This window comes from Tachypleus tridentatus, chromosome 13 (assembly GCF_004210375.1).
Source record: "Tachypleus tridentatus isolate NWPU-2018 chromosome 13, ASM421037v1, whole genome shotgun sequence".
Lineage (NCBI taxonomy): Eukaryota > Metazoa > Arthropoda > Merostomata > Xiphosura > Limulidae > Tachypleus > Tachypleus tridentatus.
This window is the reverse complement of record NC_134837.1, coordinates 21,924,700-21,952,421: the sequence shown is the minus strand read 5'-3', so window position 1 is coordinate 21,952,421 and position 27,722 is coordinate 21,924,700. Positions and strand designations below refer to the sequence as shown.

Sequence of the window (27,722 nt, the reverse complement as noted above, 5' to 3'; positions counted from 1 at the left end):
AGGGGAACGGCTAGCACAGATTGCCCTTGAGTATCTTTGTGCGAAATTCCCAAACAAACAAACAGGAGAAGTTATCTCAAAGTCTGTTGGTTATCGTATTTTCATTCAAAGTCCGAATATAACGCAAGTAACTCATTGTTTGTTAATTATTACGTTAGAAGTCCGTTTTGGAGAAAATACCCTAATGTCTATTAATTACCACTGGAAAGCCTTTGACAGAACAAATAATTCAAATTACTGTTGAAAGTTCATATATAGAACATAACTCAAACTGTTACTTATTTGTGACAGTCTTTTTATAGAGCAGATAATTCACAAATGTATTCATTGTCGCTGTGGTGTTTTCTTAAACTTTTGTAATAAGTTGACTGAGAGACATTTACGAAATGGTTTGTTCAGTAATACAGTTTTCTAAGGTATCCGCAGTTTCTATAAGTAAAACAACTTACATTTCACGAGGTTATCCTAGTTGATGTAACATAATTTCAGATACAATGCTCGTTCACACGATTATAGACTCCAAATAGAAAAAGCCCGATTAACGTTCACTTAGAAACAGCTGAGCGTATTTTATACTACGGTCTTGAAACGCTACAGGCAAGCATTAGCGAACATTGACATACAGATAGGTAAATACGGAATCAAGTTTGCCCAGAACGTCAGTGAAACAGAGACTAACTACCTTAGAAATGTCGAGGAAGCAGAGAAACGTGGGAGGAAAGACAGTTTGAGAAATCTTTGGAAAACATTTTATTTACTCTTCAACAAAGATTCAGAGACCAATTTATAAATGTATTCATTCTGATTTGTAATTTAAACCTTTAGTTAATCTTATTTTATTCTTGACATATGAGAGAAATTAGGAAGTATCCTACCATCTTTAAAAATTTGTAGTTGAAGAAATAAAATACTTTTGTTATCATTAAATGAACTAGAATTTACATCCTTCTTTTTAACAAATAATCGAAAATAACCATCCAACAATACAAAGAAATGTTACGATATGTAAGATTCTAGTTATATTCTACCAATCCGAGAAAGAGAAGAGTGAGTAATTACTTTTATAAACAAACTAGAAGAATTTTGGGTGCCAGTCTCGACTTTAGGGTGGAGTATGACTATATGTGAAGGGAATGGAGAGATTGGGGATGCCATTTAAAAATATTACATGACATCATTAATTATATATAAACTCATTAACCAGTAGAGGGTGTGGCATTTCACATTACTGGTATAATAAGTGTCCAGTAGTTTGTGTTCTTTGTTGTTTGTAGATTAGTTGAGGCAAAGTTATAATTTACTTTCTTTAAACTCGATTTAGATGTGCCCATTAGGCTCAACACAAATAGCTCATTGTATTTTAGCTTTGTATCTAAAAACAAATAAATCACATTTTGTTCATTTTAAGTGGTGTTTTTATCGGGTTTTTTATGCCTGTACATATTTAAGTTAGGAAAATTGGTGTTTTCGGCATTTTTTTTACTGTTTTCTTAAAAACATGTTATAAATTTACCGGAATTGATTACATAATTCCCATTGAATGTTTTATAAGTCAGTAACTTTGGTTTAAAGTAATGAAATCTCTTTTGGAAAGTATATATCGCTTGTGCATTTTGAGAGGATACGTTTAATGTGCATTGAAGTGCATTTCTTATGCTCCATAAACTATTGGGACACTAAAATAACACCATCAGTGAAAGTACTGGAGTAGTCCAGACTTTATGTAGGATGCAGTTTGGCCTTGGAAACTGTAAAGCAGTATTGAACAGGTCACGTTCTAGTTTTCAGTTGACTTAATACCTGAAATGGGTATGGGCCATTGTAGTCCAGTTCAATACACACGTACATAGAAAAATATGACAGAGATAGTGGAATATATATATGTTTAAGAAAACTTTAAAGTGCAGGGTAAATATATATATATGTATCATCCCACACTGTTCAACACAGGGAAAACGTCCCTCCATGACTGGCACCAACGAAAATGCATTGTAAACTGTTTGCTATAGTACTGAAGCACTGCTCGAAAGAGCAATTTTGTTATCATCACTATGGCCCAAGTCAATTGATTTGAAGGGAACAGATCATGATTGTGATGGATTATTTTAAAAAGTGGTGTATCTTGTATCATTAACTAAGGCCCCCCACTACTACAGATTTACAACGCTAAAATCAGGGGTTTGATTCTCCTCGGTGGGCTCATCAGATAGTTCGATGTGGCTTTGCTTTAAGAAAACACACATACACTCACACAACCTTGACTAAGAAGCTGAAAATTAGTACTTAAACATATTAATGAAATTTTTATAAAGACATCAAATAAAATAACATTAATAAATATTAGATTGACTTCATGATGCTTATAAAGTTTAAAATGTTGGAGATTAAGGAAGCTAGGACAACATCTTTCCACTTTTCTTTGAATGTAAGAATAAAGTACTATAACCCCAATTTTGAGAGATCTAACCTCATACGTGTAGATGAGAGGTGGAAAACACTCATATAAAGTTTACCACTTCTGATGAAAGGTGACATATGAAACTTCCAGAATCTCTCATGATTGGTCCAGGTCAGTTGAAACTTCTTCACAATTATCCTGTTAAAAAATAATAATTATCACAGACAGTGGTCATGAGTTGTCCTCTGAGAATGTGAAGTCAGTCAGTGAAAGTTTTTGTAGTTGTAACTTTGGGGTTGAGTGTGGTGATGTGGTTAGCTTGTGTGTACCTAAAAACAGTGTCCATGTTGAGAAAACAGTAATAAAGAAGATTAAAAGTAGGGAAATATTATAGTAAGGTAATTTGATCTCTTGCGAAGAAGAAAAGAATTTTAATGTCCAAAATAAGCAAAACAAAAATGATTATTTCTGAAGTGAATTTGATCCCATTAAGAGGCCAAATATCTTAATACAGATGAGACTTCCAGAAATCCTAACTTTAAAGCCATATTATTATTCATGTTTGGTCTCAAAGATAACCAAAATTGTCTTACATCATCATTTACACAGCTGTAAAAGAAGAGATTCAACCAGACAGAGAAGAAAAATATAATTACTGTCTGACTTGTTCATTGTACTTCACAATGTACATGTAGAATAAATAAATAAGGATAACAGAAACACATAATATTTTTTCTGTTTAAATTTCTGTGTATGATACATATTAAAATATTTAATGATTATTATAATTACATGTTACAGGATTGACAAATAGATTTCATTTTTTGATGCTCTTATTGAACTCAAACATGATAATATATACAGTGGAGGTCACCATTATTACTTATTTGATAAACTTGTGGCATTAAACTAAATAAAGATATGTAATTGAGTGTGTGCATTCAAAGTTTGTTAAAGATCCCAAGTTAGAACTTAAAGTAATAACTGTACAGGATATTATTTGTTTTAAAATTACAACAGAAAAGTTATATATGTATAGATCGTCTTATGATAGTAAAATGCAAAAAAATAATATAGGAATAGACTGTTATTGTGCCTACATATGTGAATTCAGTGTTTACTAGGTTATTGTGTACAATTACCAATGGATATGATGTTATTTCTATATCTGAATAAACCTAAGTTCATAAAATACCTGATTTTATAATCATAAATGTCGATCTTCAACATTGAATTGGATTTGGCATATTTTTAATAATTAAATTTGATTCCTTTTGAAAATTATGATGATCAATCTCAAAATAAGGCAGATCTGATATCAAGATCATAATATTTTTAGTACAATTACAAAATATTAAATTAAATTAGAACCTTTTGACTAGAATTGGTGTGTTTTATGGTAAATTTATTAAATAAATGTTTATTGAGATGTTCTTGGCACCAGAGATTTTATATATATATGTAAATATATTTGAATTTTTGACCAAGATCAGTAAATATGTTTTGTTTAGAACCGGTTATTTATTAATTTTACTTTTTTTGACATTTTTGTTTAATATATAGGCAGGCACTGAGAAAGACTTCTTATGGTCAGACAATCGAAGCAACAAGTTTGTATCTGGACATCCTCTTCCACAAGACTATGATGTTATAGGAACTGAGCACATTATAGGTACACATACAGAATGTTGTTCTAGTTAAAATTCCCATGATTTTGAGCATTATAAAATAATATATGCAATATAATTTCAAAGTTCATTATATTATTTCAGGGAAAATATTTTAGTAATGAATCTGTTTGATGTTTTTGAACTGAATTGAGAAGAGAATGCTGTGTGAATACATTGTTTTAATCAGGTCCACATAATTCATGTATTAAGAACTAGTTCAGAAATATTCAGAAATATACATATGTATGTATGAACTAATTGCAGTGTGGATATATTATTATAATCAAACCTACATGATCTATGCATTAAAAATCAACTTGGTAATATATTGTGTTTGAAAATAAATATATATATATATAGTATGAAGTGTTAGCTTGTTAAGTGCATTTTTTTTTTCTAATGCATTTTATTTTGAATTATAATAAATATAATCTGTGAAGGTAAAAGTCATTTCATAGTGTTATGCATATACACAGCATAATAGTCCATCTATTCGTAACTGCAGTGGAGCATCATAACAATAAAAATCACTAGTGTTTACCTTCTTATAGAGGGTAGTACATATACTGAAAAGATTTGATAAGCTTATTTTAAATATTAATAACATAATGCTACATGTTAAATTATAATATTCAGACAGCTCACAGGTTTTTTTGTGTACATAAGAAATGAGATAAAAAATTCTGTACAGTCAAGTGTTAATATTTTAAATAAAACAAGAAATGATTACTGTATATTTTGAAATGGAAAAAACATGAAACAGAGTACATTCATGAACACTGTGTAAAAATCATATAAGTAAAACAAGGGTGATAAACGAAATAATTATGAAATTCTGTCCAGTTTTCTGAACCTTAACTGAGGATACACGTAGATCATTGTAGAAAATATCTGTGTAGTGATGAACAGTTCAGGTGTATGTGAAATACTCTATGAATTAATGAATAGCATTATATGAAATATCTGAGGATCAATGAATAGAATTAGCTACAATACTTACAAAACATTGAATGAAATAACTTGAAATAACTGTGAAGTAATGAAGAGTGGTAAGTAAATTATCTATGAATTAATGAACAGTAGTATACAGGAATCTCTCTGAAATCATGAATAGCAGTTCTATAAGTAACTGTGAAGTAATGAAGAGTGGTAAGTAAATTATGTATGAATTAATGAACAGTAGTATACAAGAATCTCTCTGAAATCATGAATAGCAGTTCTATAAGTAACTATGAATTAATGAACAGTAGTATACAAGAATCTCTCTGAAATCATGAATAGCAGTTCTATAAGTAACTATAAAGTAATGAAGAGTGGTAAGTAAATTATCTATGAATTAATGAACAGTAGTATACAAGAATCTCTCTGAAATCATGAATAGCAGTTCTATAAGTAACTGTGAAGTAATGAAGAGTGGTAAGTAAATTATCTATGAATTAATGAACAGTAGTATACAAGAATCTCTCTGAAATCATGAATAGCAGTTCTATAAGTAACTATGAAGTAATGAAGAGTGGTAAGTAAATTATCTATGAATTAATGAACAGTAGTATACAAGAATCTCTCTGAAATCATGAATAGCAGTTCTATAAGTAACTGTGAAGTAATGAAGAGTGGTAAGTAAATTATCTATGAATTAATGAACAGTAGTATACAAGAATCTCTCTGAAATCAAGAATAGCAGTTCTATAAGTAACTATGAAGTAATGAAGAGTGGTAAGTAAATTATCTATGAATTAATGAACAGTAGTATACAAGAATCTCTCTGAAATCATGAATAGCAGTTCTATAAGTAACTATGAATTAATGAACAGTAGTATACAAGAATCTCTCAGAAATCATGAATAGCAGTTCTATAAGTAACTATGAATTAATGAACAGTAGTATACAGGAATCTCTCTGAAATCATGAATAGCAGTTCTATAAGTAACTGTGAATTAATGAACAGTAGTATACAGGAATCTCTCTGAAATCATGAATAGCAGTTCTATAAGTAACTATGAATTAATGAACAGTAGTGTACAAGAATCTCTCTGAAATCATGAATAGCAGTTCTATAAGTAACTATGAATTAATGAACAGTAGTATACAAGAATCTCTCTGAAATCATGAATAGCAGTTCTATAAGTAACTATGAATTAATGAACAGTAGTATACAAGAATCTCTCTGAAATCATGAATAGCAGTTCTATAAGTAACTATGAAGTAATGAAGAGTGGTAAGTAAATTATCTATGAATTAATAAACAGTAGTATACAAGAATCTCTCTGAAATCATGAATAGCAGTTCTATAAGTAACTATGAATTAATGAACAGTAGTATACAAGAATCTCTCTGAAATCATGAATAGCAGTTCTATAAGTAACTATGAAGTAATGAAGAGTGGTAAGTAAATTATCTATGAATTAATGAACAGTAGTATACAAGAATCTCTCTGAAATCATGAATAGCAGTTCTATAAGTAACTATGAATTAATGAACAGTAGTATACAGGAATCTCTCTGAAATCATGAATAGCAGTTCTATAAGTAACTGTGAATTATTGAACAGTAGTATACAAGAATCTCTCTGAAATCATGAATAGCAGTTCTATAAGTATCTATGAATTAATGAACAGTAGTATACAAGAATCTCTCTGAAATCATGAATAGCAGTTCTATAAGTAACTATGCATTAATGAACAGTAGTATACAAGAATCTCTCTGAAATCATGAATAGCAGTTCTATAAGTAACTATGAATTAATGAACAGTAGTATATAAGAATCTCTCTGAAATCATGAATAGCAGTTCTATAAGTAACTATGAATTAATGAACAGTAGTATACAAGAATCTCTCTGAAATCATGAATAGCAGTTCTATAAGTAACTGTGAAGTAATGAAGAGTGGTAAGTAAATTATCTATGAATTAATGAACAGTAGTATACAAGAATCTCTCTGAAATCATGAATAGCAGTTCTATAAGTAACTATGAATTAATGAACAGTAGTATACAAGAATCTCTCTGAAATCATGAATAGCAGTTCTATAAGTAACTATGAAGTAATGAAGAGTGGTAAGTAAATTATCTATGAATTAATGAACAGTAGTATACAAGAATCTCTCTGAAATCATGAATAGCAGTTCTATAAGTAACTATAAATTAATGAACAGTAGTATACAGGAATCTCTCTGAAATCATGAATAGCAGTTCTATAAGTAACTGTGAATTAATGAACAGTAGTATACAGGAATCTCTCTGAAATCATGAATAGCAGTTCTATAAGTAACTATGAATTAATGAACAGTAGTATACAAGAATCTCTCTGAAATCATGAATAGCAGTTCTATAAGTAACTATGAATTAATGAACAGTAGTATACAAGAATCTCTCTGAAATCATGAATAGCAGTTCTATAAGTAACTATGAATTAATGAACAGTAGTATACAAGAATCTCTCAGAAATCATGAATAGCAGTTCTATAAGTAACTATGAATTAATGAACAGTAGTATACAGGAATCTCTCTGAAATCATGAATAGCAGTTCTATAAGTAACTGTGAATTAATGAACAGTAGTATACAGGAATCTCTCTGAAATCATGAATAGCAGTTCTATAAGTAACTATGAATTAATGAACAGTAGTGTACAAGAATCTCTCTGAAATCATGAATAGCAGTTCTATAAGTAACTATGAATTAATGAACAGTAGTATACAAGAATCTCTCTGAAATCATGAACAGCAGTTCTATAAGTAACTATGAATTAATGAACAGTAGTATACAAGAATCTCTGAAATCATGAATAGCAGTTCTATAAGTAACTATGAATTAATGAACAGTAGTATACAAGAATCTTTCTGAAATCATGAATAGCAGTTCTATAAGTAACTATGAATTAATGAACAGTAGTATACAAGAATCTCTCTGAAATCATGAATAGCAGTTCTATAAGTAACTATGAATTAATGAACAGTAGTATACAAGAATCTCTCTGAAATGAAATCATGAACAGCAGTTCTATAAGTAACTATGAATTAATGAACAGTAGTATACAAGAATCTCTCTGAAATCATGAATAGCAGTTCTATAAGTAACTATGAATTAATGAACAGTAGTATACAAGAATCTTTCTGAAATCATGAATAGCAGTTCTATAAGTAACTATGAATTAATGAACAGTAGTATACAAGAATCTCTCTGAAATCATGAATAGCAGTTCTATAAGTAACTATGAATTAATGAACAGTAGTATACAAGAATCTCTCTGAAATCATGAACAGCAGTTCTATAAGTAACTATGAATTAATGAACAGTAGTATACAAGAATCTCTCTGAAATCATGAATAGCAGTTCTATAAGTAACTATGAATTAATGAACAGTAGTATACAAGAATCTCTTTAAAATCATGAATAGCAGTTCTATAAGTAACTATGAATTAATGAACAGTAGCATACAAGAATCTCTCTGAAATCATGAATAGCAGTTCTATAAGTAACTATGAATTAATGAACAGTAGTATACAAGAATTTCTCTGAAATCATGAATAGCAGTTCTATAAGTAACTATGAATTAATGAACAGTAGTATACAAGAATTTCTCTGAAATCATGAATAGCAGTTCTAAAGTAACTGTGAAATCCTGTGTCAATTGTCTGAATATTTTCAAGTCCAGTGAAAAATATCAAAACTGTTAAACCAGTTTCATTTTGCTTACTCACTATTATTATATATTTTATGAGTTTCATAGAGTTAATACATGTATGATCTTGCTGTAGTAGATTTGCTTTGAAAACTTCAGAAAGCCAAAAAACATTTTGATTTCAATGTCATAAAAACAAAATCACACAAAATTGTTCTTATTAACAAATAAAGAATTTAATTTATAATTGGAAAGAGGCTGTTAGTTTTACAGTGTTAATATGTTTTGGCCAAAAATTAACACAATGTGATTGAAAAAAAAGGAAACCTTCAAGCAAACAATAAAAAAAGATGAATGAACACAAAATTAGAAAAGAAGTCTGAAGTCTGCTTTAAGCCTTGGTATGTATGCCTAATTGATTTTAAGTAATTCATAATAAAGTATTGGTGTTTTCAACAGCATGTGAAATCATGATTTTAATTTAAAACTAGCAATGTGCTAAGTTTATTTTTTTGTATGTTTAAGTCATATTTATATATTGTGTGTATATATACATATATATATATATACACACACCATTATTAAACTTTCTCTCTGCAGGACAGCCAATTTTTCGAGCTCAGACAACTCCAGATTTGAGAGTGATAAACAAACCTGCAGAAAAACAGAACAGTGGTTTGCATGCAAAAGTAAGTTTTACTTTAAATCCATTTTTTAACCTATTAACTCAATAAATAACAAAATATCATAAAAAGCATTGTACGAGTTATGAACATTACTAATCTTACATTAAAATATTTAATGTGGGGGAATCATGAGTTTATTGAAATATCTTGCATATTGTTGTAATGCAGTTATTTCAACTCACATGTTTACATGATTTTTTTAATAATGATGGACATCATATCTATTTAGACAAATTATTGTTTGTAGCTGTTACATATCCCTTCCTCTTTCTCAGTTTGTTTTAATCCATCCTACCATTTTCATTTCTCATGTTGTTGGTTGTTGGCCTAAGGAAGTGATTATTTTCAAAATTACCACTGTACTTTTCTTTATATAAAAAAAACATGGTTATCAACTATTTTAGACCATGTTTAAGTTCATCCTGTTTTATTTATGCTACTGCAGGTCATTACAGAACCTTTTCTTTGTACGTAGTTCTCTTGTTTTTGTTATGATGAAGATTTAGTGGCCATTTAGGAGATGAGATATTCTGACTTATATTTATTTAATTGACTTGCATTTATTATTTACTATGTGTCTTTAGTGTTGATATGTGTGTGTGTATATATTTGTTTTGAGGGTTATCTGTGCTAGCTGTCCCTAATTTAGCAGTGTAAGACTAGAGGGAAGGCAGCTAGTCATCACCACCCATCGCCAACTCTTAAGCTAGTCTTTTACCAACGAATAGTGGGATTGATCGTAACATTATAACGACCCCATGGCTGAAAGGACGAGCATGTTTGGTGCAATGGAGATTTGAAGTCATGACCCTTCGATTATGACTCGAACACCTTAACCCACCTGGCCATGCCAGGCCTATGTGTGTGTGTATATATATACATATATAGGTATATGTTTTGATTAAGAGAATAATTGAATTAACTAGGTAGGAGAAGGTGTATGTGTTGAAAAGTTTTATCTAATATTGTAGTTGTCAAATAGTTTTATTTCTATTTATCAAAGTATGTCTGATCAATTCTTACTATCTGTAAAAAGATTTCTTTCTATGCCAAAAGATATTCTTGTTCTACTTGCGAAAATAGTATTGAATACTGCTCTTATTCTAAGCAGATTAACACAAAAAATGTCAAGTGTTATACACGTACAATATGTATATATATGTAGCAGTTTATTTTCCATATAAAATAAATGTGTATGTGACATTGTTTGGTATGATTCTTATCTGAATTAAAAGTTTGTATTGTTCTCGTTGTAACAAGCTAAATTAAATTATTTTGTGACAACTGGTCACAAATGCTAAAGCTGGTTTTCATGATGAAACCATTTATGTTTTATAGACCTGTAACCAAGAAGTTGATCATAATTTAATCCACTCCAAGTTGCTTGGCATAAAAATAAATGATTCATTTAAAGTATATTAATTCAGTCATGAATGTGATTTGAATAAGAATACCACAGGACGAGATTCTTGTTAGGTTTATCACTAATGAAAGTACCACAGTTCATGTGGTTCTCAGTAGGATTATTTACATGAGGCTTATTTCTACTTTGTAGAAAACCGTATTTTCTTATCTTTTTGAACATATAATTTCATTGGTGTACAAGAAATGAGATATATTTTTGTAGAAAAAGACCTTTTTGTATTATAAACAACATAACCATTTAACAGAAAGTATTTAATATTGTTAAAATATTTCGTAATCATAATTATATTTATTTTGCTTGAATAATATAGTAAGATGAAGAATAAGAGACTTGCTTTTCTTACAGTTAATTACTTCAAACAAGTACTGCTGAAAAAGCACTTTAAATATTCATATTATATGAATTTTTATTTATTTTTTAAACTGATATTTGTTAATAAGATTATTAATAGGCACAGTCACACTTACAAGGCTAGAAACTGAAATACAAGAAACATTTCAATAATTAATGGAGTTAATCAAGCATTTGTATTTGAATAAAACTTTCAAAGATTAACTTAAGTAATTTTGTTTTTCTGTCAATAAATAATTAGGACAATATAATAACACAATCAACAGAGCAATGGCCAGTTGATAATCAAGAATGGGTAGATGAGAAAACTATATGGAATGAAAACAGTTCAGTCTCTTCTGGAAGCCCTTTTGCCTCAAGGGTAATTCCAAGAGGTAGACCATATCCTCATTTTGCAACAGGAGGTCCAAACAGGTGTGTGTGTTAAGAATCTACTGTGTGGTGAATAATTTTACACTTTGTTGTGTTAATAATTTATACATTTTAGAATATATATAATTTTAACAAGAGACTGAATTTTTAAACATCAGTGTTTTATGCCAATATGAACATTATTTATATGGTTACTGCTGGCAACATTTCATTACCACAAAGGTGTTTGCATGATGAGGTAATTCATTTTCATTAATCTCAAGCCAAACAATTGATCATAATTTAACTTTTCAAAATTTTTTGGCATTTGAAATCAAAAATTAATTTAAAATATATTATTTCAGACATGAAAGTGATTTTATGTCAGCATATACACCACGAACTGAATTACTTGTTAGGTTTATCACTGTTGTTAATACCACAGAGGTGGTTGCTCGTAAGCTTATTTACTCTGCCATTTTCTTTAAATATATGCCTACATACTCCATGGTACCATTGATTTATTTTAAAACATTTTGCTCTGAAAAGTAACATTGTGTGTGGTATTAACTTCAGGTATAAAGAACCAGTGAAGTGATTTGTCTTATGGATTAATATTCATGTATAATAAAAATACATTCAAAAGTAAATTGTTAGAATAAAGTTTTTATATTTTATTTATTAAATAAAAGTTTTTTGGTGATATAAGTGTAATTTTGTCTTACAGAAAGCCCATTTTACAATTAACTTGGGTGTTTTAAAATACTATCAATAGATTTTTATTTCTGTATATATATGTGTACATATATGACATTTTCTTCTGTTCACATTTAAGATCTCTAAAACCTAATGATGTAATTAATTTAATTGTTGTTAAATTAGTCATATACAGTATTCAGTTTGTTCTGAAATTATAATTGATTGAATATCTCCTGTTACTTTATCTCTTAAACTGTTAATTTTAGCATACTTAACATGAATGAATCAGTAGAGCTGTAACAGTCTGACTGTAGTTGCATGAAAATGCATCAGATGTGTTGTAATATGCATCTAAGTTGTAGACAAAAAAAAGTAATAACACAATATCAAATGTTGTAATTAGAATTCTTTGAGTAATTTAATTAAATTACAAGTTTAATATTCTCAAAAAATATATTTATTGTTAAATACAGAAACCATCATATTGACAAACAGGTTTGTCTAAAATAGTAGAGCTGTGATTATTATTAATTTCATATTTTGTTTTTCAACAATTACAGGGACAGTGTTACTTCAAAATTCTTTAATTCGGTGAAATCATTCTGTTTGAAGTGGCTAAAGAATACTGCCAGAAAATACATATATTTTATACGCAAATCTAAAATCTTATTAATTTTGAAATGCCTTTAGTTTTGTATGCATACAAAATTTATCCCAGTAACAGCATAACTTCATTAAAATTTTCATAATTAAATAAAATAGTCTTTATTTATGAATAAAGAAATCATAATATCATATAAGTGTAGATGAACACAAGAAAATAAACTGTCTTTGTTCAGATAAACTTGAGTAATTTGTTGTTGGTACAAAGTGTCTGAAGTAACTGCCCTTGTGAACACTATGTGAGTAGTTATAAACTAGCATTAGTTTTTGTCTCAAGCTATAGTTACTAAAATAAGTTTCGTTACTTCATAGTTAGAGCTTATACTTATTTGATAATGCTTCTCTATAATTATCACTTTCTTGTGAGTGGATAATACACAAGTGGAAGGATGGTACAGAATTTTCAGTAAGTTAGTATAAACTTAACCTGCCCATGAATATATTAAATCAGAATGATTTTATTGATGTAGCTGATATATACTTGGACTTTGGTCTGATTTGATGTTATGGCAAGAAAACAGTACATTGTCTTCGTTGACATTGGTCTGACCTAACATTATGATATGGATACAGCCAGTTTTGTCTTTGTTGAATGATCACTAAGTATATGATTGTGGGACAACACACTTGGGCTTTTCTCTGACTTAGCAGTGCTTACTGATTACTGATGTCTGTAATCTAGGATTGGAGGATACCATACTAGGGCTATGGTGTTATTTAACAGTAGGTATGGGCACAGTTCTCTAGGACATTGATATGATTTAACTTTGTGATATGGAAACAAACATTCAATTTATTGAATGATCATTGATATATATAATCTAGGATTACGGGATACCACACTATAATGACCTTGGTATGGCTTAATAGCATGGCATGGACACAGTCCATTCTGTCTTTGTTGAGTGAAAATGTATTTTTCCCTGTATCAATAGTCATAAATCTTAAAGAGGTTTTTTATATTTAAACACTATATACATTATATATAACACCTTTTTATCTAAATACATTGATATTTGTGTGACATTCAAAATGAAAATAAAGAAGTATTGCAGGCAACCAGTGTATTTATTTTTGAAAAAGTGCATGCATATTTAAGTAGGATGTTATTTTTCTTCCAGAATTCAGAGTTTTAGTGCTGCTGATATTTCCTCAGCTCATCCATATCACTCTGATATATTGCCACATCCTCTTATAAGTAAAAACGAATCATATTTACACCCAGACTTCCCTTCATGGTATGGAGGTTCCTGTGGGGAATTACCAAGCAGACAATTTGATAGTGATGAAATGTCAGAAGAAATTTCATCCCATGCATTTCAGAAGCCTGTTAGACGAACACAGAGCATGATGCATGACTCCATGGCACCACCAGGTTAGAAAGAAGTTTTAATGCATAAAAAAACTCCATTGTTTTTTTGCCAGTATTTGATGTTTTCTTATATAATGGCCACTAAACCTTCAAAATGTTAAAATGACAAGGGACCATTTTAAAACATAACCTTTAATGTGTCAAATAAGCTGTAGCTTTAAAACAAGTTGTTATTTAAATAGTTATTAAGTTAGTTTTTTTTCTGATATTGTAATTTAAAAGTTTTCTAAATACTTTTTAAATCTGATTTTTTTTACTCTTATAGAAACACATCCTGCATTTTCATGGAGTTATATTTGATCAGATTGACAGCATAATAAGAAACATGCACATATGAATGATTTAATTTATCACGAGAAACAATAGCTGAAAACATGTCCTGATAATATTAGAGCACTTTATTGAAGGTAGTATGCTTTTTAAACATTTTTTACTTTTCAGGCACAAAGACGTTTTAACACTTTTTTGTTATTTTAGTAGCATCAGGATTTTGTGTATTGGCTGGGATTCTTTTACAGTAAGTGTCTGTGATTTGTTGCTTATAAATTCAAACAATAAATGTACAGCACACAATCTATTTCTTTTAAAATAATATATTCAAAACAAGTCAAAAGTATATACACTATAGGATATCACAGTTGTATCTAAAATTCTAAGTAATTCTTTTTTCCTGTCAAAAGTCCAGACAGGCTTTCAGCTATTTTATAGCCCAATTGACAATATGACTTATTTTTCAATACTCCATTTCTTATTATACAGTCTGTAATAAATTCACTTACATTACCTCATGGGTTACTTCAGTTGTATCTAGAACTGTAAATAATTGTCTCATTTTAGTCAAAAGCCACACAATCTGGTTCAGTTACTTTAGAACATCCTTTGACAAGACAAAGTATTTTCCTTATATCTTTTAAACTGTGAAACTCACTTTAAAATACTGAACATTACAACTACACTAACAGTTATGTAGTCTGACTTCACTTTCACTAACTTAACATATTTTGACTGTTTTCTAATTTAACTTCATTTATATGCTACCATTTCAGGTATCTAGTGTTTGACAGGTGTTTTACCACAGGAGATTCATCTACGTTTATTCACAGGGAACTTGGATTTTATTTACGTCAACTTTTATTTCCAGATATTTTCCCACTTCCTTCTGAACATAGAGAACCTGGGCAGGCTGATAAGGACTTTGATCACCTTTTCCCATCTCACTTGAATTTGTCATGTCTTCCCATACCTTTCCTAAGGATTTTCTTTAGCCTTCCACAGTTGTGTTTTACTTTATTTCTCAGGTGTGTGATATTTTACTACTTGCTCTTATATCTTATAAACCAAGTCCTCCAAAATTGCATGAATAATTTGAATTCATGCTGAACAGTTTGCCTCTCAGTTGGAGTATAGTGTTGACATGCCTCATCCTTCATGGGTTTTGGCTTAGTCTGCCCTTGCTTATCATTAGGTTGAGTGTTCATATCTTAACCAACAACTGTTGAGTTTGGTTTTTACCTGTTGGGGAGGGGGACCTCAAATCTGCTGTTAGTCTCATCCATGCCCAATTTTTCCACTCCCATCTTACCCTCAAGACTTTTTGTGGTAGCTTTCCACAATTTATCTTCTGCCTGAGGTTCTTCACAGAAATCTGAGACTTTTCTGGGGATGTCCTCAACCTTCTTTCTCCATGTTCTCTCATTTATCATCTCCACCTCTGGTTTTGTAAACATAGTTCTTCTGTTGTTGGGACCTTTTAATTCATGATGCTATCTTATCTCCAACCTGTTTACCTGCTCCTTATCTTTGGGAATTGTATATGGCTCTGTTTGTAAGAGATTTCATCTTTGATACAGTCCTGGAGCCCTTGAAGTCTCATATGGTAGTATCTATACAACAACACTTTACCCTTTCGCATTTAGTGGCCAATTTATCTTGTTTTGGAACCAAGTTTCATGCTGATTCCAATTTCCTGTTCTTCCCCTTCATAGTCCTTACCTGTCTCTCATTCTTAATGGTCTACAATGTGCTGCCAACAGTTCTGGTAACTACCTGGTGGGTTCTAACCCAGTGAGTGCTTGACTTGTGGCTTTTACTCATCAGTGGCATCCTTTTGTCACCAGTGTTTGAAATTTCAGGTTTTGACAGAAAGACTAAAAAAAATTATATTTCTTGCCCTACTTGTCCTGTTCCAAGGATCCATTTCCTTCCTTTTTTGTAGGGATCCCTTAATTTGCCAGTTTCTAGCAGAGGCAGTACAAGACCTCCTCACCCAACAGGCTATTGTATCTGTTACACATTATTCACTGGAGTTTTGCTCTTGTCTGTTTGTAGTTCTCAATAAGACTGGGGACTGGAGGCCCATCACTAATTTGTCCTGCCTCAATTTTTTTGTTCATCTCTCACCATGGAGTCCCATGCCACACTTTGATTTTCTCTAGGTCTATGAATTACCAGGATGGATTTCTCCTATGCTTATCTGCATATTCCCACCTCTGTATGATCTCATTCTTATCTTCAGTTCATCCACAGAGGGTAGTGTACTGATTTCACACCATGCCCTTCAGGCTGGTTTCAGCTCACTCTGTTTTTTTTTATGAGTGGTGAAAGTTTTTATTCATTATCTTCATGCTCTAGGGCATTTTTACATTGATGACTGGCTACTTTTGGCCCATTCTGAGCAGGTGCCACCAGTCATACTTATCAGCTCTTTCCTAAAGCTGCTCAGGTAGTCTGGTTGATGAAATTGGAGATGTCCTTTCTATATCCTTCCCAATACCTTGTGCATTTAGATGTCTTTTCAACATTCACCTCAGCCAAGCTCAACCTTCTTCCCTACAACTCTGTTCTTTGGAACTGTTAATTTGCATTGCCACACTCTGTCTGCTTCCTCACTTTCTGTATGAGGTTCTGTAACTTTTTAGAAACAGTCTTCTATAACACAGTTAATTCCCCTCAGCTATATATATATATATGTGTGTGCCCTTCAGTAGACTTTGCACAATCAGTAAGTGACTTTGCAATCTATGTTTTTTTTCCACTAAGTAATGCATTTGCCACTCCTCCCAATTACCAGTTACGTCGTTTTTTGGCCCACAGTACTTCATCCTCAGACTTGACTATAGATGTCATCAGCCTGGACTGGTCACACAAATTCTTATATGTTTACTCTTCTATCTCAGTGCTTCATCAGGTAGTTTACACTATCTATGTCACTTTATGCAAAGTTCTTCTTATTGCTTTCTTAAAGCCAGCCCAGCCATTTTTTCCTCATTTACTTCAACTATAGTTATTCTCTCTCGTATCACTTCCCTTATTACCCAACCTTCGTCATCAATCCCAGTCACCTGTTCTGCATCCAATACTTCATGTCCTCCATCTTTATACTTTGTCTGGTCCTTTGCAATTTGATCTGCTTTCTTCCATCATGTAGCCTTTCATTTGGCTCAATCTGTCTATCCTTCTTCCATGGAAGTTTATCAGCCAAAGTGAAATGTCTTTCAACATGGGCCCAGGCTATCTCAGCCCAGATAGACTTCTGTGTCCTGTGTGTGGCTTTCATCAGTGCATTAGCCTCATGGTTACCTTCTGTGATTCCCTATCCCATGTCTTTATCCTGTGGCTATCTTATTCATCCAGAGATCTCTCCCCTTTTGCCCTCACTAATTAGGTTTGTTATTTAATCCAGTTGGCTTCTTCCTCCTTGTCTGCTACCTCACTTACTTTGTTCTGTGTTACCTGCCATCTAATTTGACACCTCAATTTTTCCCTTGCTTCTTGTCTTCATAGATCTTTGTAGGAAGTTCTACAATGTAGCCCACCTCTGACATGTTCATCTCCCATTATTTACATCATATCATGGTTTTGACTTCTTCCAGTTTTCACCTTCTAGTGTGATTGTACTTTAATTTTTGGTGCAACTCTGACAATGGGTCAGTCTTTATTAATACTTTTTTTCTTTCAGGAGTCCATTCTTCATACCTTCAATACATGGATCCCCTTTTGTGGCAAGTGGTAGCTGACCAGGTATTCTTTAACACTAAATCTGTACTGTATGGCAGATTGACTGGTGCTTTCTTTTCCATAGCTTCACATGCTCACCTTTGAGACTGGGTGTTTCACAAGATTACTTGTAGGTGAATAATCTCATCATATTCACTTCATAAATTGGCCCATACCAGACTATACAACCCATATACCTCATGGTTAAAGAAAAAGGGTATAACTACCTATCCTGCCATGCCTTGGTTGAATAAATTGTTTTTGTCTACTTTTCAAAATAGGGTTTTGTGATCATCTGTTGCACTGTATTGAGTGTCAGTGTACCTCTGGGCTCTCCAACACATTCTCAGAATTCCTCTTTCTTCTATTGGAGTATGGGATTCCTTACCACATTTTAGTTCCAAGCTGCTGGAGTGATTAACCATAGAGACATCCTGCTGGATGGGTTTCATATGAGATAGCTTTTACAATTCAGTTCAGAGTAGAGCAGTGGTGTTCTACTGGTGTGGATGATCTGATATTCTTCTATCTGTAATCTACCATACAATGGAACGATACATCAAAATGCAGTTCACTCCTTCAATTGTGAACCCTCATTCTACTTTTACTTGGATGTCAATACCTCACAGGCTGGTTTTATATTTAAAAAAAAAATTAACATAAGCTTTTATACAGTTTTTGAGTTGACTGTCTTCCTTCCTTTATTTCTCCTTCTTGGTTCTAAGTCACAGCTGCAATATGTTGAATTGTTTCCATTCTAACCTTGGCTTTTCCTTGTTCCCTCTTATTATATGGGTGTTATATTTTTTGGATGATTCCAACATGTTTGATGGTTTTGGGAGTTGATTGCATGTAACAGATTTCCTTTGGATGCTGGATGTCACATTTTTATATTGATAATTCAAAGCTAATCCTGTGTCATTCCAAGGAGTAATGATGGTATGATTCTTATCCTACCCTTGTGTGGATGTTGGTACCCTACAAGGAGATTTTGGATGTAGTTGACTTATCCTAGTACAATCAACTGGACCATAATCACTATATACCATTTGACGCATGCTTGTTTTCCATTTTTCTTATTGTGGAATTGAGTTACCATGTCTTTCTCCATTTAGGATTACTTTTCTACCACATCCACTCCCATTCAGATGTACTCCTCTTCTTTCTACCCTGATTTTTTACACATTACACATATGGTCTAAAAGTATACCAAGATCAGAAGTGGTGCAATTCTTCTCTTTGGGTCTTAGGATCTAACTCTCTCATCAATGGAGGTATCTTTCAGATGCTTTTGAGGAATACATCTGTTCTTCCCTTATACAGGCCCCTCCTTCTAATTAATGTGGGACTTTAGCTATTCTTGTGAGAGGAGGGAAGCACCATAATGGAAGTTATAATTTTCTTGTATTGAAAATGTATTTTTCATAGGTACTTTCCACCATTCTTTCTACTCATTTCCACTTTTCTGCCATCTGCCAAATTTCTGAGTAATTCATCGATAAAGATGCATAGAGGGAGTCACATGCATCACACAAGTGAACTATGCTCCTGTTGGTGGAGAAGTGACACATGATGGTTTGTATGATATACATCTTGGAATCCTTTGATTCCAATAGGAGAGGGCGAGTGGAAGGCTGGTGGCATGTGTAATAAAAAGTTCACATGCAGAGGGTAGCAACAAATGGGAATAGTTATTATTATGAGAGGAGGGAAGTATCTTTTGGGAAATGCATTTTCTGTATAGGAAAATTATATCCTCTCACAACTCGTTGAATCTTTCATATTTTAAATAAAAGTTTGAAACAGAAATATACTGTAAGAAATGTATCAGTTTTAACCATGAAACTATATGTCTTTCAGCTGTGTTAAACATAAATTTTATTTTACTTTGATCTAAATAGGTTCCTATTTCTCTGTTGGACGGTTCATACAAGAAGATAATATGGAGCCATTTCATGAACAACGACAAAACATGTCTGTTCCAGCTTCTCCTTCTATTTCAACACGTTACAACCATCATGGAAGTCGACATAAGAGGCGAAGCCTTAGTGGAAGTAGTGAAACATCAGTGAGACTTAGTAGTAAGAGACAGGGTAAAGAACATCGATTTAAATCAAAACGAATTGAGTGTGAATCAAGTAGTGAAGAAGATTTTATAAGAAATCAAGAAACTGATGGTTCCAGTAAGTTTACTTTTATTGCATAAATCAAGAGTTAGAAATCAGGATTTTTCAAATTTTAAATAACGTTTTTAAAATATATTTTTTCCAATTTTCAAATAGTTTAGAATCTTGCATTCTGTGAGAAAAAAATATTTGAGTAGCACTAAACTATATACATTGTACTTACATGAATTATGTCAAATGGTTTGTCTTAATTACATGATAAGAACTTTTCAGACATGGATTGGTTCATGCTACAATATGTACGTATTTATACATTTCTTACTATATACTTGTGAACTTTTACTTTTAGAATCAGCTTCAAATGCTTCATCCAGTCAAGACTTATCTCAGAAGGTTAATTCATGGATTCCAAATCGACAATGGAAGTGTGAACATTGTACTTTCCGAAATCCAGCAGGAAGCTGGATCTGTGAAATATGTTGTAGGACAAATTCAAAAGCTAGACTCAAAAGGGCTCAGCTTGAAAAAAGGACATCTAAATGTTCCAGTCAATCTTCACTTCAACAAGAATCAGATGCCAAAAACAAAAGAAATCATAACATGGTATGCTATAATTTATTTTGATGCATTTATTTGCAGTTTGCAAGATCTGCAACAAAAAAAAAGTTTCCAAGGCAATTCCCTCTTGTTTAACAAACATGTATTTTAAAATAATTGCTAAGCAGTCATGCATTTTCACATATAGTGTGAATTCTTCAAAATTTAATATGGATTTTATATTTTAAGGTAAAACTCCTTACTTGTGCCTTGTAATTTCATGATAGATGACTGAAAAATGACACTTTACCTATGAATTTTGTTTAGCTGACATCACATAATGTAATTTGAAATTTTATTTGGGAGGAATGTTGGTTAGTTACAATCATTTATTTCATATTTTGTTTAGTAATGGTGCAGTTTTTACTGAGTATTAAAATTGGACACCATCTAATGATTACTAGAATCAAACACTTATTGCTAAGTAATAGAATCATAAAAGAGTGAATGTAAATTCAATACATGTTTTTGTAATTTTAGTAGTTTAAAAATGCAAAATCATGAGATTTATGTGTTATGCTATTGCATTATAATCTGTTAATTTATTATCCCATACTTACAGATTACTGAATAACGTAGTTGATACTAGATGTTGTAATTGTGAAGCTATTTTTCTTTTATTTAAGGAAACAAAAGGCATTTTGGAAAACCCATTGAAACAGGAAGAAATAAATGGATACAAAAGAAATAGTGCTTTATCAAATAATGATCTCAATAAAGAAGTTGAGTCTTTGTCTTCAAATCTTAACTCTAAGGATTTTGTTAGATCACTAGAAGTGAAACCAAAAGATCTTACTGAAGGTTCTAGTGATAACAACTACTTGCTTCATGTTGTTAATGAAGAAACCCCAGCTCTGTTTTGTGTAAAACAAGATGAGAAAAAAGACTCTTCTGTCCAGAATTCTGATATTTCTATCATTCCTGCCTCAGTAGTTTCAACTTCTAGTCATCAAGAAACTACAACAAATCAAATAGCCCAGACATGTAATCCCCTGCTAGACAACCATACACAAACTGACTACATTATTAAGCCCAAAAATATTGTAAATGCAAGAGGATCATCTCTTGACAGAGACATCATTTCAAAAAAGAAGGTTCCTTTCTCCTGTTTTCAGGATTACCTTGAAGGTAATATTGGAACAGATTCATTATATCGTAGTATTAGTCGCCCATCCCTATCAACAGAGCATACTGATTTTTCTCTAGCAAACTTCCAGTTTCAACCTGGTTCGGCTGCTGCTGGACGACTCTCATTTTGGGATCTTACAGTCATTACACAAGATGTTAAGGATGCTAAAGACGTCATGAAAGACAAAATGAATACTAAAGTTATCCAAAGTGGAAAAACGAATGTGAAAGAATTCACAGGGGACAGGAAGGAAGAAGATTTCATACGAAATTTTGCAAATAGAGATTATGTAAGATTATTTACGACTTTACTGAAAGTTTCAATTTTCCATTTCTCTGGAATATCAAAGTACATTTATTATAAACAAGCTTCACCACTTCCTCACCCAAGTCAGATACAAAGGACATTAGTTTGTATTAAACACTGTTTTAGTTTCCCTATATTAGACAGATACAGTTAAAACCAACAATCATTTCAACATATTTAAAATTGTTTTAAATAGCATTAAAATGTACAGGAGAGCTTTTGTTTCCAATGCATTTTTATGTTTCATGGGGAACTAAAATGTTCATAATCCAGAAATAAAGTTGACTTCAGTGTAAAAAAAAATTTAATGTTTCTTTCAGCAGAACAAATAACTATAAACATTTTGTTTTTAAAGCATTTTTATATTTTATGGGGAATTGTATTGTTAAGTTCTATGTAAAGGTTGTTAATGTTTTACTGTAGCATTAAAATGCAAAAGAATTAAAAGGATTTTATGTTCTATGGAGTATTGATACATCAGATCAAAAACTTTAGGAACTGCACCTAAAGCACCATTTGTTTTATGTAGTACTAAAATGTGAATAGTCAAGAAATAAAGGTAAGATCTGTATATAAACACATTTTTATAATTAAAAATTAGTGAATCTACATTTTAAACTTGTAATAGTATTTAAACAAAGTCATTTTGCTTAATATAAAACATTTTTGTTTATGTGAGATTATATCTTAAGTCATATGTCAATGTTTGCATACTTAACAAGGTTTTGAGGCTAACTATTATTTTTATATTGCATAATATACTACAGAGTATTCATAATCAAGATACAACGCAATCTCCTAGTTCAAAGTTACATCAAAGTATGGAAGAACTAGCCTTTCGATTAAGACAGGAAAGCGAACAAAATGAAGGAGTTGAAATCATTCAAATGATTAAGGTCTGTTTTGGTTGTTTACAAGCTTTCTCTTTAAGATAGTTTCAGAATTGTTTATGTTAAATGTTATTTAAGATTTAGAGAACATTCAGTGATATGTATAAAGATTTGTATGTACCAATGAAAAATCACTAGTAATTTTAATAAACTTTATACTTTTGAAATTAAATAGTTATTTAAGGTTTTAAATTATTTACAGCCTTTTTATAAAACTTGTAGATGCTATCCTGAACTTGAAAATTTGATCAAAAGGCAAATGTAATAACAACAACTACGATATATGTGAGAGATACAAGTATCAGTTGTAGATAATTTTAGAACTTTTCTAATATATCATTTTCACCAATCAGTAACTGAAAGTTTGAATAATAAAAGCCTGGATCATTCATCACAAGATGTACAGTTAGTGTATTTAATTTTTTTTTATATTTATTCATACTAAGAAAGCATTTTACAACTTTTCTGTTTACTTAATAAAAACTAGGCTTCTTTTTTTTACATTTTGTATTGGTATACTTATTTATACTGGTAATTAATTTGTTTTATCTTGAAGGAAATAGAAAGACTTGGTTTTGTAGCAGAGGATCTTCCTATAGCATTGAAAAAATGTGGAAAGCAAAATCCAATATCATGGCTTCAAGAAAATTGGAAAAAAATGACTGAAGCAGTGGTGAATGTAGCACAAGAGTATGCTTACAATGAGAAGGAAGATTTTATAGGGATTATATCTGAGACTGAGGCTCAGGAATCATTAAGAACTTATGAGGGGGATATCTTAGCAGCTGTCAGTGAGTGTGTGAAGAGTCGAAAGAGAAAAGTAAGAGAAAAATAAACAGGATATTTATAAAACTAAAATGCACCACAAAGTTAAAATGTATTGCACAATTAAACTTTACTGAAATAAACCTCAAGCCGTATTGAGTGCTCTCTACATGTTTAGGCAATGGTTTACACCATTGTCATCAGGAGAAGCAAATGGTTACAATAAGGAACAAATTATATACATTTACGTAATTAGCCAGTCTGATACATCCTTTGCATTTATAAAGAAGATGGGAGCTGTTAATGCATAATTTTGAAACATGTATTTTAAATGTTATTTCATTTAGACAACTGTTTAATTATATGGATGACATGTTTTTTTTATGTGGTGGCATGATAGCAGTATGTTCATGCATTTGAAAACAAACATAAATTCAGTAAGTTTTGTCATTCAGTTCATGTTAGAAACTGAAAAGGATTGTTGGTTGAATATTGTGAACATTATTGTTGAATTAGATGATTTCTTTCATTTAATAATAGTGTACAAAAAATAATTTTGGATTATCATGGTCCTGCATAGGAATTTGTGTTATTGATCTCAGAAATGATCTGTTAACTTTCATGGTTTGTTTTGAAGGTTTTAGATAGTTGCATCCGTTATAAAAGGTCTGGTATGGCCAGGTGGTTAGAGTGTTCAACTCACAATCTGCAGGTCATGGGTTTGAATACCCATCCCATCAAACATGCTCATCCTTTCAGCCATGGAGGCACTATAATGTGATGGTCAATCCTACGTTTTGTTGGTAACAGAGTAGGCAAAGAGTTGGCAGTAGGTGTTGATGATTAGCTGCCTGCTCTCTCGTCTTTCACTGTTAAATTATGGATGGCCAGTGCAAATAACCCTCATGTAGCCTTGTTGGACTTGAATTTTTTTAAATTGTGATGGCAAAGATAGAAGATTTAATTCTCATATTATTGACAGGTTTTATAATAAGTACTGCAATAGGTTAAAGGCATCATAATGTACCTGATTATATGACATGAATAATTATTCAAAGAGTATCAGGATGTGCTTGTTATATGCTCAAAGTTTTTATACACAAATAGTTAATGTATTTAAAAGCCACATTAATTGTACTGTAATGTTATTTTTAGTGTCATGAATTATGATATGCTACTATTGATCTTAATGAGAAAGTAAAACAGAATGATAAAGGTATTATATTAAAATTTCATGTAATTGTGATTTAATTTGCATTGAGCAAACATTCAGAAGTGACATAAAACTGTAATACTTATACATAAAGTAAAGAAACCAACTTTGGCTGAATATGTGGTAAGTACCTCTCATTCTGCCAACTAGCATAATGTTTAAAACCTTTCATAAAATGACTTAAATATTATAGAATCTTTGTAAAGTAATAAAACTGTTGTATTATTCTAAATAAAGATTTTGGTCTTGGGTATTATAGAAATTAGTCGTTTTTTTTATTTATTTTGTAAATGTAAAGAGCTTAACAGGTTAGCTAATGGTGACAGCTATTCTATGAGTGTGCAAATGTTAAAAATGTTTAAAGCTTCTTTTATTGTAACTTTTATTTTATCTTCTCATTGAGATTTTTCTCCCTTATTTTGCAATATTTTTGTCATAACCTTTATACACAAATACATTTCGATTGGACACAGTCCTGGGCTGCCTTTACAACTGAAAAATTTTGAGTTACAGTAGTTATTACACTCCCCAATAGAAAACATTTTGTTGTCCCACATAGATGTCTTTCCATTGACACTTGTTATTTCAGTTCTACCCTCTCTTTATAATTGTGATTTAGGACTTTCCTTTATATCAAACTTGTAACAGCTCACCAGAGATCATGCATTATGTTTTTCTTGGTTGTTCCTAACCAGAGATCATACATTATGTTTTTCTTGGTTGTTCCTATTATTCTTCATTTTGTCAATGCTGTTTTTTCGTTTTCTTAAAGCTATTGATCTCTCTGACCCCTCTCAACCTGAGGTGCTGTCTGCCATTTGTTAATTTTTTGCTTACCATCTCTTTGCTAGATTCTATTTAATATGTAATAATAAAGATCTATCTTCTTTGTAGCTTTATCTTGTACTTATCTCCACTTTTGCTAATAATATTTTTACCATTGCCAAAACACCTAGAAGATCTCCAATAATCAAGCAATCAATTTATTTGGTAGATATTTTATTTAAGGTCATTCAGGTCTCAAAGAATCCTGACAGACAATCAGGGCACTCAGAAGCTATTGTTTATCTTCACTTCACATATGCTGTATTATTATGCAGTAGCTGAGTTTAGAAGCAAAGGTCCAAGTGTAATTAAATTTTGATTAATATAATAATGTGATTAAGTTTTTAAGTTTTAAACATTTAAGCTTTGTCTTGCATGGGCATTATTGGTTAGCACCATCCTAAGGTGATGGGGAGGGTCAAGCTAGTATGCAATATGAGACAAGAAATGAAGCAGCTTATGAGATGAAGAGAATGAATTAGATGGTGACGGTGTCTAAGGTTCTAAGAAAGTAAACTGAAGCTATGTCCAGAGAAAATTGCCAAGTTAATGGTATTTTGTTTGACAGAATATACATGAATATTAAAATAGTTGAGATTAACTTTCTGTAATTTGGATAAAGAAGAGAAAAAGAGAGGTCTTAGGATCAAGTAATTAAATTGTGAGAGTTATTAATTTAAGATTGAATTAAAATATGTGCCTGGGTTTATGAATAGGTAAGTAACTAAAAAAACTTGATACATAAAAATTCTATTGTGGAGGAAATGGGAGTACCCCAAGAAAATAATTTTCACTAGGCAAACACTGAATGGACTATTATCTTAGTGCTCAAATGCTGAAATAAATAACAGTTTAGTAAACATCAGGATGAATGTTTGTTTCCTACTAGTTTGTGTTACCACATAGAAAAATTTAGATTAGATATTAATGCTGCTTAAATGATCAATCTTATTTATAGAATATATATATAGTGTTGCCATGTGTTTAGGGTATTGGGTAATTGTGAAAATTCACAGATTATTGAGTTACGTTTAGTGGCATGTTTATAAAATTTATAGGTTAATGGAAATGTGAGTTCTTTAATTGGTGATAAGTCTTTAAATTTATTAAGGTACATGTGAAAGTGTGTAGTTTTAATTGCTTGATTTGGGAAATTTTGAATTCTATTCATTTGGTGATTTGACATATTCTAGAAAAAGGTGTTACCTTATACAGAAGAGAGTCTTAAATGGGCTTTATATATCATGGTTATTACTTTATTATTACAGCCTTCGTTAATTCCTCCAAAGTAATATAGATAAATGACTATTACATTTTTAAGGTGTAGAGTCCAATTTAATGATTCATTTAATATTATTCTAAGAAATTTGACAGATTTCGAGAACATTATATTTGAATTATTAAGTGTGATATTTAGGTTATGAAACCTTTTTCTTCTTTTATTAATTTTCCTGAGAAAGGCTCTGGCTTGGGTTTAGAAGGGGTGAGAGCTGTATAACATTTATTACAAGATGTAGATACTGTATATTATGAAGTTTGGATTATTATTGTTGCAGTGCACTTGTCACTAGAATAACTCCAGATAACAATATTTGTGGGTATTTGTGGGTTAATTTATATCATATTCCATTGTGCCATG

General features: G+C 31.2%; 1 protein-coding gene across 1 annotated transcript in view; it reads left to right on the top strand.

Moving 5' to 3' along the window:
- The window catches only part of LOC143240203 (uncharacterized), a 49,763-nt gene that overhangs the window by 15,525 nt on the left and 6,516 nt on the right, over positions 1–27,722 (top strand). The window contains exons 4-12 of the mRNA XM_076482279.1: positions 3,962–4,070; positions 9,289–9,377; positions 11,393–11,565; positions 13,986–14,239; positions 20,134–20,415; positions 20,708–20,961; positions 21,582–22,373; positions 23,158–23,286; positions 23,837–24,100. Coding sequence (XP_076338394.1) covers positions 3,962–4,070; positions 9,289–9,377; positions 11,393–11,565; positions 13,986–14,239; positions 20,134–20,415; positions 20,708–20,961; positions 21,582–22,373; positions 23,158–23,286; positions 23,837–24,100 — 2,346 coding nt within the window. The remainder of the gene's footprint in view (positions 1–3,961; positions 4,071–9,288; positions 9,378–11,392; positions 11,566–13,985; positions 14,240–20,133; positions 20,416–20,707; positions 20,962–21,581; positions 22,374–23,157; positions 23,287–23,836; positions 24,101–27,722) is intronic.